Genomic DNA, 13,945 nt, shown 5'->3' with positions numbered 1-13,945 from the left:
AGATGTCCACGCCTCGATCGCTGGAACCTGTGAATATGTCACCTACCACAGTAAAAGGGATTTGCAGAGGGATTAAGTTAAGGGCCTTGAGAAGGGGTGGTTATCCTGGCTTGTCTGGTGGGTCCCATGTAATCACAGGTGTGTGTGCTAAGTTGCTTCAGTGGTGTCTGATTGTCAGTCTTTGCAATCCTTTGGACTGTAGCCCAGCACGCTCCTCTGTCCTTGGGGATTATCCAGGCAAGAATACTGGAGTAGGTTGCCATTTCCTCCTCCAGGGGATCTTCCCCAACCCAGGGATCGAACCTGCATCTCTTATGTCTCCTGCCCTGGAGGCAGGTTCTTTACCAATAACACTATCTGGGAAGCCCTTGTATCCCAAGGGTCCTTATAAGAGGGATACAAGAGAATCAGGGTCAGTGAGAAAGATTGGCAGGGCTATGCTGCTGGCTTTAAAGATGGAGGAGGGGGTCAGAAGCCAAGGAATGTGTCAGCCCCTCAAGGCTAGAAAATGAGAGAAAATGAATTCCTCTCCAGAGTCTCCCCAAGAAATTCAGCCCTACCAGTAGACTAGCAGACTTCCTGACCTCCAGGAAGTGGGAAAGTATTAGTTGCTCAGTTGTGTCCGACTCTTTGTGACCTCATGGACTGTAGCCCATCAGGCTTCTCTGTCCATGGGATTCTCCAGGCAAGAATACTGGTGTGGGTTGCCATTCCCTTCTCTAGAGGATCTTCCGGACCCAGGATTTGAACCCGAGTCTCCTGCATTACAGGCCCTGTGCTGGGCTCTCAGCACACCTGCATATCTCGGGTCCTGTCCTTGCCCCTCCGGACTATCATCTGTCTCCCTGATCGTCTTCACCATTGCATTCTATCAGTTTCCTGTCCACTATAGTAATTGGTCCCAGCAGTGATAGGAACCTGATGGGATGCAGTGGTGATGATGACCAGGGAGACAGGTGATAGTCTGGAGGGTGGGGATGGGACCCTAGATATGCAGGTGTGCTGAGAGCCCAGGATGAGCCAGTAAGGCTTCCTGGAGGAAGTGGTGTCTACACCGAGGTCTTAAGGAGGGTTGAAGCTAAGTGGGACAAATAGGAGAGTGGGGGGCAGGCAGGGAACAGAGGGGTGTCACAGAAGTTCAGTATGGCTGCTGGGTGAAGTGTAAGAGGCAGGCAGAGTCAAGGCTGCAGAAGTGAGTGAGCTGGTTCTATAAACCTTCCAAGAGCATCTTAGACTTTAGCCTGAGGGTGAGGAGAGCTCCTACTGACTTTCAGTTCAGTTCAGCTCAGTCGCTCAGTCGTGTCCGACTCTTTGCGACCCCATGAATCGCAGCACACCAGGCCTCCCTGTCCATCACCAACTCCCAGAGTTCACCCAGACTCACGTCCATCGAGTCAGTGATGCCTTCCAGCCATCTCATCTTCTGTCGTCCCCTTCTCCTTCTGCCCCCAATCCCTCCCAGCATCAGAGTCTTTTCCAATGAGTCAACTCTTCGCATGACGTGGCCAAAGTACTGGAGTTTTAGGCAAAGCAATAACGCTTTTGTATTTAAAATCTCTCGGGCTGTATCTAGTTCAGATATGGGCTGACCTAGCTTGGGTCTGAGGACAGAAGTTAGGGTTCTGATGCCACGATGCAGGTGAAAGATAATGGTGGTTCACAGGTACTGGGAAGGAAGATGGATGGGGACTGAGTTGAGAAAGCTAGAACAATGAGAATCAGTGGGACACGGTTACACTTGGGGCTGAGGCAGAGCAGAAACTAAGAATGATTCTCACATTTTGTCTTGGGAAGCCGCCAAGTCTGTAGCAACATTGATTGATAAATGATGTGAGTTTCACTGCAGTGGAAAGTGAAAATAGATGCTGAAGCTCTCAGAGAAGAGCTCTGGGTAGAAGACAGGGATTTGGGAATGGTCAGGATGGGGATAGATGAGATCAGGGATTTTGCTGATGTCTGTCATCCTCAGAGCCTGGATACACAGCCAATAAGCACCTACTGAATAAACCATGAAATGAAGTGAGAGCAGTGGATAAGATCACCCAGGGGATGTGTAGAGTTCATAGAGATGAGTCCAGTGCATAGAGGAGAACATGTGCATAGAGGAGTCCATAGTACCCCATGGACTACAGCCAGCCAGGGCCCTCTATCCATGGAATTCTCCCGGCAAGAATACTGGAGTGGATAGCTGTTCCCTTCTCCAGGGGATCTTCTTGATCCGGAAAGATTTTTAATGAACATATCACGATTTGCTTACCTATTCTATTGTGGATGAACATTTGAGATGTTTCAAGTTTTTGCCTTTTATGAGTAGAGCTGTCATAACAAACTCGTGTATATGTCTGGTTTGATAGATATATTCACTCACTTCTGTTGGGTGTACATCTGACAACAGAATTGTTAGGTTATACTGTATGCTTTAACATATCCTGTGAAACATTTTTTTCCCCCAAAGTGGCGGCATCAAAACATACTCCCACCAGCAATCTATAAGATGAGCTCCCCAAATTCATCAACATCTGAGTAGTCAGTCTTTTAAAATTTCAGCAATTTTGGCACGTTGGGCTAGCTCTTTGTGGTTTTTGCTTTGTATTTTTCCAGTGGCTAAAGATGTTGAACACACTTATTGGTCATTCTGAGATCTTTTTCTGCAGAGTGCCTGTGCAGGTTCCTTGTCCATTTTAAATTAAGTTGCCTCCTTTTTTCTTATTTAATTTTAGGAGCTATTTACATATTTTGTATTCAAGTCCTCTGTCAGATATCATGTGTTTTAAAATCTCTTTTCATGCTGTAGAGCACTTTCATACTTATTTTTTAATAAATAGAAGTTCTTAATTTTATTAAACACTAATTTCTAAATCTTTTCTTTTATGATTAGTTTTGTGTGTGTGTGTGTCCAATTTGAAAAATCCTTGCTTATCCCAAAGTACTGAAGATAGTTTCTTCTTTTTTTTTTTTTTAAAGAAACTCCTTTTATGTTGTAAAATTTAGGTCTATGACCCATCTTGACTTAATTTTTATGTATGGTATGTGATGTAGGAATTGTGTTTCATTTTTTCCCTATAACCAAATCCAATTGCTTCAGCATAATTTATTGAAAAGAATCTTTGTCCACTGAGTTGCAGTGGAGCCTCTGTCATAAATCAAGTGAACTATATAGGTGAGGGTCTGTTTCTGAACTCCATTGATCTAATTGTCTAGTCACTAAAAACTATGCTGTCTTGGTTATTATTGCATTATAGTAAGTTTTGAAATCTAATAATTTAAGTCCTCCAACTTTGTTTTCTTTACGGTTTTCTTGAATATTTTAGATCCTTATGAATATTTTAGAATTTCCTTATGAACTTTAGAATTAGCTTGTCAATTTCTCCCCAAATAAATCTATTGGAATTTTGAATGGGAATGTATGAGGTCTACAGGAAAATTTGGAGATAAATGGCATTTTAACAAAATTTTGAGCTTTCCAATCCGTGAACATAGTATGGCTCTTCATTTATTTAGATCATCATTAATGTCTCTTTAGTAGTTTTCAGAATTCTTCTGCTTCGTTGGTAATTATGTCTCCAGCTCCCATTTCCTCTCAGTGGCAGAACTTAATATTGCCGGTTAAGGTAACTCAGTCACTTCCCCTGGCTTCCAGTCCAGAAGCATGATCTTCCTTGCTGGTTTTGCATGGTGGCCACTGTCTCCACTCTTACTTACTGTTATGCTTCAGTCTCATACAACCCACATTGCATGTCAGCGCTCTTAGCCTTTTGTGTTTTCCCCTGGGGGACACGGGAAGCTTTTTGATGCTTTTATTCATACCCACATGGGAGTGTAGGGCTCCATGTCATGTCACCAGGCACACCCTTGGCCATCTCAAGTCCACATTCTGGCTCCATGCTGTCTGGACATGGGGCATCTCTAGGGGCCTTGCCGTCTCCTCATGTTATGGCCTGGGATGTGAAGAAGCATCAGTTCTTTGATTCCTCCTAATTGATCTGTGGGTTTTGGCTGTCTCTGTGGAACTTAGTTAACAGGGCACAGAGATGGTAAAATCCCAGCCTGGGGCTAAGCCTTCTCTTCCTCCTCTTTCTCCCTCCTCTCTCCAAACATCTCCCCTCAATTCAGAAAAGTCTCTAATCTCCTCTATGTGTGGCAGGAAAACCATTCTTAAATATACCAACACATTTCTCCCAACTTTATAGTGTGGGGTCTTCAACTCTCAGCTCTATGTCCTCAAGTTCTGCTCTTGATTTTGAAGCCAAATTCTGTTGTGATCCCCACCCAACTCTGCACATGCATGACCCCAGGATGGAGGGACTCCTTAAAAGGGGGCCCTTCTTACCCCACTGTCATCTCCACTCTGTGACTCATTATCACTTAGCCACCTAGCTGACTACTTCCTCTGGGAAGACCTCATGGAAGAAGAAACATTAAAATAGGGTTTTGAAGACGGAGCAGAAGTTTGTTAAATGAAGAAGCGGGGTGCTGAGAAATGCAGTCCTGCCCCAGTCTCTGGGATGAAGAAACAGGAGGAGGGAGGGGAAGGAGTTTGTGGAATGCACTTGGGTTTGGACTCTGGGGAGCCGTATGGTAAGAGCACAGACCCTGAGGTCAGATGAAGCTGGGTTCAGATTCTGGCACTGACTTTTACTAGCTTGGTGGCCCCATGCACATGATTTAACCTCTTCAGTTTCCCTGTCTTCAGTGGTAGAGTGGGGACATGAATGCCTGCTTAGTTAGGCTCAGGTGGGGACAGAACAAGGGTAAGGATCACACCACACAGAGCCCAGCCTCCAGAGATGCCCTTTTGCTGTGACGGTAAGACAATTCCCCAGGTCTCCTGATCAATATGGGACAACCCTTTAAAGCCCCCAAAGTTAAAAGCAAAACAAAACAGTCATTGCTATGAGACCAGATCAAGTTGTAAGCACAGTTTATTTCCCTCTGTGGTATGAGAGACAAGCCACCTGCCAGGGCCTCTAAATACCAGGTGGAACTGTCCCCTTGGCCTGGAGACCCAGCCCAACTCAACATACCTTCAGAGGTGGCTTTCTCCTCAGGCTGCGGGTGGCGGGTGAGAGAGGGAGCACTGAGAGGCCAGGGGAGGTCCTGAGCCTCCCAGGGGAGGGGGCCCCCACAGCTGCCGCCTGCGGATGCTGACCAGGGTGCCATGGGCTGGTCTCAGGCCTCCCTTGCAACCTCTCCAGCCCTGGAGGGTGTGCAGGGCTGAGGCAATAGGGCCTCCAAACAGTTCTGCAGGCAGTTGGGGTCAGAGGACATGCCTGACTTAGACTTTAGACTTCTGGGAGCCCATGGGGAGCTTTAAGTGTCTTAAATGTCATCTGGTTCAACACTTTCTTTTCTGGGCGGGAAAACTGAGGCCTGGCAGCAGATTATAGAGCTGGTCCTGGGGCCTGGTGACCAGAGGCCAAGCCACCACCGTTTGGCTCTGTGACCTCTGCAGCTGGACTCAGTTCTTCCTTCTGGAGGATTCTGGGCTCTCTGAGCTTAATGACTGTCCCAAGGCCTGAGGGCCAGGGCGGCCCTTAAACCCGTGTCCCAGCGAAGCCAGGGTTTCCAAAATGCGTAGAGAGAAATCCAGGGCGGTATCAGGAGGCATTTTCTGATGAAGGGCGGGGCCCAGGGAGCAGAGGGACACATACCCTTGACATCAACTAGCTTTTTTAGGAAATAAACCACTGAGGGAAATGTGTGGGACAGACATCCCCAGGGACTCCACTCGGTACCACAACATGAGAGGACTGGGGCGGCGGGCTGCCACCAGATAAACAAGGCGAGGGTGGGGAGAGGCTCGGCCCGGCATGGCGGGGTGGGGCGGGTGGAGGAATGTGGGGAGGGGGGAAAGGGGACGGGGGAAAGTGAGGGAGGCTGGGCTCCAACCCCCGGAGCGACCGTCTACTCTGAAGATTCCTTGGGTATATATGCCACATTATCGTAGGCGGGGGGAGGAGAGGCTGCGGGGCTGGGGATGTTGAAGTCTGTGCTGAAGGCATTCGGCAGGAAAATCACAGGCTGCAAAGCAAAAGAGAACAAACACCAGCAATCCTGGTGGCTCCGGCGCCTTCAGGGAGCTGTTGCAATAGTGCCCTCTTGTGGGTATTGTGAGAACAGCGCCCTAGTAGTGAACGCTCCAAGGATGAATTGGCCCCACTCATCAGTTCAACTAAATTTCCAAAAAGTATTTGCTGAGGTCAACTATCATCTGGGCATTGGAGGTACAGCAGCGAAACCCCCAGGAGTCTCATTTCTCTAGGAACTAAGGTTCTGGATTTCTTTGTCTCTGGACAGCCCTACACTGGTTCAAGGCTTGGATACCACAGTGCCGGCATCCCTGCAGCCTCTTTGTGGCGGCTTCCCTGCCTCCAACCCCTACCTCTCTACCCCGCTCCCTGCCCCCACAGTGGGCAAACCCTCTAGATTGATTTCCCTGAGCCCCACTCTACTCACCCTCCTCTCTGAGCGTACAGGCCTCTGCTCAGACTTTCAACAGCTCCACACCTCGTTTTGCACAAACCCACCTCCCAAGGGGGACCCCCACCCCGCCCCCACCCGCACTATGGCCTGCATGTTTGTTTCCGCGGAGGCTGACATCCAACTGGTTCCCTTGTTACGGAGGCCCTTCCTCCATCCCCTCTCTGTCTACACTGTCCTCCAGTTTGGGGAAGACGGCGGTCCATGCCCACCCGAGTCGTGCTGCCCTTCCTGATGCCCACTTTTCTTGACCCGTGAACTTCTGGAGGGTCCCAATCATCCCCGACGGCGATCTCCCTCGTCCCCAGAGCCCGCCTTCCAGGGCTCCGCGTCCAGGCGCAAAGAGCAGCAGGTCCCTTGATGCTGGCGCGCCCCCGTGGCCAACCAAGAGGAAAACCTTCCCGCGGAAACGCCTCTGAGTTCCCGGATGTATGAGTGGGGCGCTCTTTGCAGGGCTGGGGCGGGGGGCGGGGCGCGGTGTGAGGCACTCACCGCGTGAGCTTGGGCGCGAGTGGCTTGGCACCCAAAGTGGGTGGCAATGACTGCAATGAAGAACTCCAGTATGGTGAAGATGGTAAGCACGGCCAAATAGCCCCTGCCCACATCCTGGGGACCAAAACCCACAGTCAAGGCCAGTCGAGAATTCTAGAACAGAGGAAAGGGGGCCCAGAGCAGCGAGTATAACGTGCCCCAGATCATACAGTCAGCTGATGACAGAGCTGGAGCGGGTCCCCCTGCTGCGTGACACGTACTCTCCCTTGAACACAGGTACTCTCCCTTGAACTCAAGATTGCTTCTCCGCGACCCGCCCCCTCCCCCCAACTACGCCCACCCTTGACGTAGGGTCCTGGGGTCCATATACACCTGGGGGTCTCTTGGGATTGGCAGGCTCTGCTGATGCCCAGGGCCCTACAACATCCCTTCCCCCCACCCGTGCCTCCTCCTGGATGTGGCTGTTGCTCTTCTTCAAGTTTTCCCACTCCTGGGGACGTCGGACAACACACCCAGTTAGTGACACCAAAATCCATGAGTAGAATGGCCGTCCCTGCAAAGGCCGCCATGGCGCTGAGAATGTTGGTCCCCAGACTGCTCCTCACCTGCAGGGGAAGAGATGGAGGGGAAGGAGGGGAGAGGGGAGGCGGGAGGAGGAGGAGGGACAGGAGGCCACAGCTCTGCCCCCGGAGCCTCCCACAGCAGGTCCTCACACCCATGCCCATACCTGCGTCCTCCTTGACCTCCTTTCCTCCTGTCCTTCCCCGGGGACCTCAGGCGAATGGCCCTGTTGACCACCCCACCCCCCCTTACCTTGCATCCTCTTCTTGGAAGCTGCTGGAAAAGGGGCTCGACCTCCTTCCTGGCCTCCCTAAGTGGGGCCTGCAGAGGCTCCTTGCCCACCCATTACTATGCTCCACCCCTCAGGCCGAGCATCCTGAAGGTGCAGCTACCCAACAGGCAGGGATCGGGGGAGGCCCTCTGCTATGGACACTGAGGTTGGGAGAGGTGTTGGGGTCAGTTCCACGTGGGCCCAGGCAGGGGCTGGCAGAGCAAGCACTGCAGATGCCTGCGGGGCACCAGTTAGGGGAGACGCAGGGGCTGTGAGCCTGAGGTCTGGGGAGCGAAGGTCCAGGCCTCGTCCTCATCCGGAGGCTCTGGACTTGGGACAAGTGGACCCCTGGGTGGTCCAAGCGATGGCTCAGGGGTCACCCTCCCCATGCTGCTGGAATCTGATGCTCTTTTGACCCACTAGCTGAAGCCTTCTGGTTAAACAGCCCTAGCCTTAAAGTGGGGACCACTCATGGGTGGGCTGGGGACTGCAGGATTTGCTCAGGTTCAAAGACCCCAACTCCTCTCTTTTTGGATGACAGGGAGGAGGTCGTTGAGGTCAGAGCAGCCTTACACATAATCAATTAACTGATGATAATCCTGCAAACTTCTGGTGCCTGCCAGACACTGTCCAAGGTGCTGTGAGCACGGGGCAGAGTAAATCAGCCCTCTCTCCCCGCCCCCGTCCAGACTTTACAGCCTGGGGGCGGCGGGGTATAGGTTTGATCTGAGGGTTCCCTGTGTCCAGTCCTGTCCTATTACAATCCATTCTCCACCCAGCAGCTCTCAGGAGTGTAAACAGAGCACTGATTCTCCTGCTCCCTGGTGGCTCAGACAGTAAAAGATCTGCCTGTAATGCAGGAGACCCAGCTTTAATTCCTAGGTGAGGTAGATCCCCCTGGAGAAGAGAATGGCAACCCACTCCAGTATTCTTGCCTGGAGAATTCAATGAACGGAGGAGCCTTGTGGGCTACAGTCCATGAGGTTACAAAGAGTAGGGCACAACTGAGCAACAAACATTTTCACTTCTGCCCAAACCCTGGGCTCCAACCTCAGTGCCCTCCCACTGCCCTTAAACTTGACCCAACCACAAGTGTCTCCCCACCTTTCCCTCTCGGCTTAGTTCCTCCCATTCAGCCCCTGGTTTGCTGTAATCTGAAGTCCTGGCCCCTTCTCATCCTCTAGTCTGGGATACTGGTCTCCAGGCTCCTGTGTGGCTGCTGCCCTCTGAACAATGGCTCAGAGACACCTGCTCAGGGTCTGCAGATTCTCCCAGCTGAGCAGAATCCCTCATATTATCCCTGGGCTTTGTTCAGCACTTTTCACTCTGTAAAGACCTTATCTGTGTTTTTTGTTTTGTTTTAGGTGGGGGTGGGGGGTGTCTTACCAGACATTAGAATGTAAGCTCCATGAGGGCAGGGACTTGACTCTGGTGCGATGCTCAACACTCTCCTATCCAAAGCCTCCATAGCCCCCTGCCCGCCCCCCCCCACCCCCGCAATCACCCGCAGAAGGCATGGAGCTGTCTGAGATGTCGACCCAGTGCATCTCTAACTTCTCTGCACTTCCCTTCCAAGACTTTTGCCCTGGTCAAGTGGAGTCACACATAGTTTCCACGGTGACCCTGCCCACAGTCCCTCCTTGCATCCTCATGCTCTTCCTTCAGGATTTCTCAATCCTACATGCCCACCAAGGCCCAGCTCAGCCATCTCCTGTTCAGGAGGGCTTTTTGCCTCATCCCTTTCTCTGGGCCATGAGCACTTCATCTGTGGACCCTCACTTTCTGCCTCTTAGGGTATTCTGAAAGTGCGTCTTGGTTTTGTCTCTTCTGTAGGTAGGGCAGGGACTGTGTCTGGCTGTCTGGGTGTTGTCCCATGCCTGGCCTCCAGCAGCCCCCTATGGAGTGCTTGCTGAAGGAGCATCTTTGGAGGCAGAGCAGAGTGGAGCTTGACTGTGGCCCCACCCTCACTCCCGGTCTCCCATTCAGACTTACCAGGCAACTGGTGTGGTTCTTCTCGGCTGCCACTGAGAGGGACCCCGAGATGATGAACTGTGTGGGGAAGTGGGTATCCTAGTGAGGCTTCAGCCAGGACACTGGGCAGGGCACACCATGCCTGGCACTGTCAAGGCCATGGGTATCAGGGAGAGGCCAGCAGCCTCCTGGATGCCACCTTCTTGGCCTCCTGGCCAGGCACTTGGGATCGCTCTGTGAGGGTGTCCCATGGTTACTAGGGGCCCCTGTCCAGGGAACTAGGGCCATGGCTTGCAAGATGAATGTTTTCATTGACATTGTGTCATCGATAGGGAAGGCATTGCTCCTTCAGACATTCACTCATCTGACATTTCCTGAGCAGCAGGCATGTGGCAAGATCCTAGCAGAGTTGAATAAGACAGACAAGATCTCTGCCCTCATGAGGCTTCTATTCTAATTTGGGAAGATGGACACTTAGCAAATAAACAATCAAAACGCTTTGAAGTTTGAAGGAAGGAAGCCGGGTAACTACAGGTGTTTAGTGTCCTTAGCCCCTGCCTTCATCTCCTTCATTCCATCCTCTTTTGCGGGGAGCAGGCTAAGCTCTATTCTGGGAGCTTTTCACACACGGGAGTGGGGTCTCAGTCAGGTCATGATTAGGATTTGTGGTTGAGAGTTAGATTTAGGCTCAGGCCCCCACCCAGGAGCAGCTGTGCCCAGGAGAATGTGGTGGAGGGTGAGCCTGGGCACAGCCCCCCGCCCAGATGGCCCAGGCACTCACGCAGGCTCCTCCCCAGAAGGGGACGCCGCCTTCGATGAAGAGCATCCCCACATGGCCGCGGCGGACCATGAGCAGCACGCCGCCAAAGCCCAGGTGGATAAGGCCGATGAGAATCTGGACGGTCTGCGGGGAGCGGACGGCGGCTCAGCCAGGCGGGCGCGGCGGGCTCCACACCGCCCCCTGCCGGCCGCAGGGGACAGCGTGCAGGGCCCTGCAGTCCCGCTTTGAACCTTCAGCAACTCGGAAATCAACTCAGATTCCCTTCTTTTAAGGAGACATCATTATAACAACTGTGAAAGACACGGTATTTTAAGATGGAAAGCCAGTTCCCCACAGCTTTCAGGACCCACCCTTCTGTTTCCATGTCTCCACGGGTTTGCCTTTTGTTCTGACCAGGTCTCAAGCATACTGTGTTGCTACTTGGTTTCTTAGCCCTCGTGTCAATGGCTCATCATTCCCTGCGCTGACTGCCTCACCGCTTCCTTCCTTGTGCCCTGCAGCCTGCGCAAATATCTCCTTGGGTGTTTTTCTCATTGGAGTGTCATTGGTGCATCCCAGTCACGTGCAGGAGCGTGCTGGACTCAGGACTTAGGTTTTATATTGATTAATCAATTAATTAAAGGAGTGGTTTCCCAGCACCCCACTGATTCATTCTCAGAAGCGGGATGGTTTTCCCAAGGATGAGAGCAATGTGGGCTTCTGGATCATGCTGCCACGTTTCTTTCTAAGTGGGTTGTTTGGTTTTTTTTTCCCTGTTTTTTTGTTTGTTTTAAAGTATTTATTTATTTGGCTGCTTTGAGTCTTGGTTGAGGCATGCAGGATCCTTCATCACGCAGCATGGATTCTGTAGTTGGAGCATGCAGGCTGCAAAGCGCACAAGCCTCAGTCATTGTGGCAGGCAGGCTGTGGGATCTTACTTCCCCGACCAGGAATTGATCCCTTGTCCACTTGCCTTACAAGGCAGATTCTTAACCACTGGACCACCAGGGAAGTCCCTGTTTTCCGAATGGTTCTGGTAACAACTGAATCTGAGTGGAAAGGGACATTGACGGCTGCTGAACTCAGCCTCTGTCTAATCCAGGTGGTGGTGGTGGTTCAGTCACTAAGTCGTATCCAACTCTTGTGACCCCATGTACTATAGCCCGCCAGGCTCCTCTGTCCATGGAATTCTCCAGGCAAGAATACTGGAGTGGGTTGCCATTTCCTTCTCCAGGGGATCTTCCCAACCCAGGAATCAAACCTGGGTCTCCTGCATTACAGGCATATTCTTCACCGACGGAGCTACAAGGGAAGATCCTAATCCAGGAACCCTATCCATCTCCTGACTTCTAAATGGACTCCCTTAGTGATGAGGTGCTCACTGTGGTCCATATATGGGCAGTTCAGGCTGTAGAATCTATCTTAGGATCATGTGCTATATATAGGTATGTCTTCCTAACACAAGAGCCAAGCATTTGTACATTTAAAGGCGTGACCCCTGGAATCCTCTCTTTCCTTCTCTCTTCAGTCACATGTCTTCCATCTTCTTTGTGCCCTTTATGGGGCATCACGTCCCAGCTGCCAAGGCTGCTCTCCTCCTCCGGTCCTTCCCCTGCTACTGGATCAACACTGCTACTCCAGTTACTCCTCGTAAGACACCGGCTGCCACTTACCAAATGCTGGTCTGCACTAAGTGATGTGCTGGGTGTTTTACAGACATTATCTCTTTTAACCCTAATGTGATGAGGTAGGTATCCTAAAATTATTATCCTGATTTCAGAAAGGAGGAAGTTGAGGAAAATGAGGTTCAGAGATATTCAGTAATTTGTGCGAGGTCTCCCAGCTAGGAAGTGGAAAACCAACTAACTCTAAAGCCAGTATTCTCCCTGGCTGACACTCCCTAGAACCTATATATAGTTTCTCCTTTTTATATTTTTCAGCAATTTGCATTTGTCTCAGCAAAGCCCTTTGGGGGTCATTGTTTCTCAGAGTCTGGTCTGAGATTTCCAGTCTCCAGCAATGGATCCACCATCTTTGTCCACTGCTTCTAGTCCATTCCTGCCCCAGTGGAGCTGGTGTAGCCTTTAGGCTCCTAAGTTCCAGCATATTCAAGCCCGAGCCTTGGGCCAGCGACTTAGCGTTGATGAGCCTAAGCTCTCTAATCTGTCCATTGGGAACTATGATCCCTGTCTCACAAGTGGTGATAAGACCCTAAGGAGACAATGAGTGCAAATTCCTTGGCCCAGTGTGCACAACTCTCGGGGGCACTCAGTAAATGAGAGTTGTCATCATTGTGGTCATCACCACCATCATCAATTAAACTATGTTTTCATCTTCCACTAGGACAAACTGAGGCCAAGGGACAGGCTGAAGACACTCCGCATGTAATATATAGATAAATATGTGTATCTATCTATCTGTCTATTTACTGTCCCTCCAAGAGATCAATATCTCAAGGCCATCTGAGGTTGGACTGTCAGCTCTGCAGGAGCCAAGAGCTAGCCCTGGCTACCACTTCAGCTTCATCTCATCTCCCTCCTTCCTCTGCTTATTACCTTCCAGCCATGCCCACCTTCTATTTTGTCTTTAAACAAGCCACCTCAGGGCCTCTGCACTTGCTGTTTCCTCTACCTGATGAGCCAGTCTCTGTCCCCTCACTTGGCTGGCTTCAGCCCAGCATCTAGATTATTAGCTACAATGTCATCTCCCCAGACAGAACTCTCTGTCCATCTTTGCTAGTGTTGCCCCTCCCCCATGGTCATTTTTTAACCTCACTGCCTTATTTGGAGTTATCTTAGTCATTTGTTCACTGGTTTACTCTCTGTCAGCTCTGCAGAATGGTCCTTGTCTGCCTGGTGCATGGCTGCATCCTGAAGTCCTCACTAAGCATCTACCAATTGCTGCCCTGGTGGCTGAGACAGTAAAGAATCCACCTGCAATGCAGGAGACCTGGGTTTGATTCCTAGATTGGGAAGATCCCCTGGAAGAGGGCATGGCAACCCACTCCAGTATTCTTGACTGGAGAATCCCCATGGACAGAGGAGCCTGGCAAGCTGCAGTCCATAGGGTCGCAAAGAGTCAGACACGACTGAGCGACTAAGTGTAGCACATTATCTGCAAGGTGCATGAGTGCTCCGTCCTTGCCCAGCACCTATGCCCCAGGTGGTCGGAGAGGCTGTTCTTACCCCCAAAGCCTTGGGCTCTCCGGTCAGGAATGTCTCCCCGGGCCGCAGGTCTGGTGGCTGGTTGACGCGTGGTGTCTGCGCCCCCAGCGGCGGCTCCTCGTACTGCATGATCCCTGGAGGCTGGCACAGGGAGGTGGGCAGGATGGCTGGGGGTGAGCGGAGGACGCTGGCGTTGCTGGGTGGGATGACGACAAACACCCCATTGCTGGAGGGAGCCGTGGACAT

At 51.3% G+C, this 13,945-nt stretch overlaps 1 protein-coding gene across 1 annotated transcript; it reads right to left on the bottom strand.

Annotated features, from left to right (window-relative positions):
- Positions 1–5,904: 5,904 nt before the first annotated feature.
- On the bottom strand, positions 5,905–13,945 carry MS4A15 (membrane spanning 4-domains A15). The gene is made up of 6 exons (XM_019954571.2): positions 13,721–13,945; positions 10,557–10,679; positions 9,797–9,853; positions 7,485–7,577; positions 6,973–7,086; positions 5,905–6,021 (listed from the first exon to the last, which is right to left on the bottom strand). The coding sequence occupies exons 1-6, from the start codon at positions 13,943–13,945 to the stop codon at positions 5,905–5,907; spliced, it is 729 nt and encodes a 242-aa protein (XP_019810130.2).

The sequence above is a fragment of the Bos indicus genome, chromosome 29 (assembly GCF_029378745.1).
Source record: "Bos indicus isolate NIAB-ARS_2022 breed Sahiwal x Tharparkar chromosome 29, NIAB-ARS_B.indTharparkar_mat_pri_1.0, whole genome shotgun sequence".
NCBI lineage: Eukaryota > Metazoa > Chordata > Mammalia > Artiodactyla > Bovidae > Bos > Bos indicus.
The sequence above is the reverse complement of the archived record's forward strand: the minus strand, read 5'-3'. Positions and strand labels throughout refer to the sequence as shown.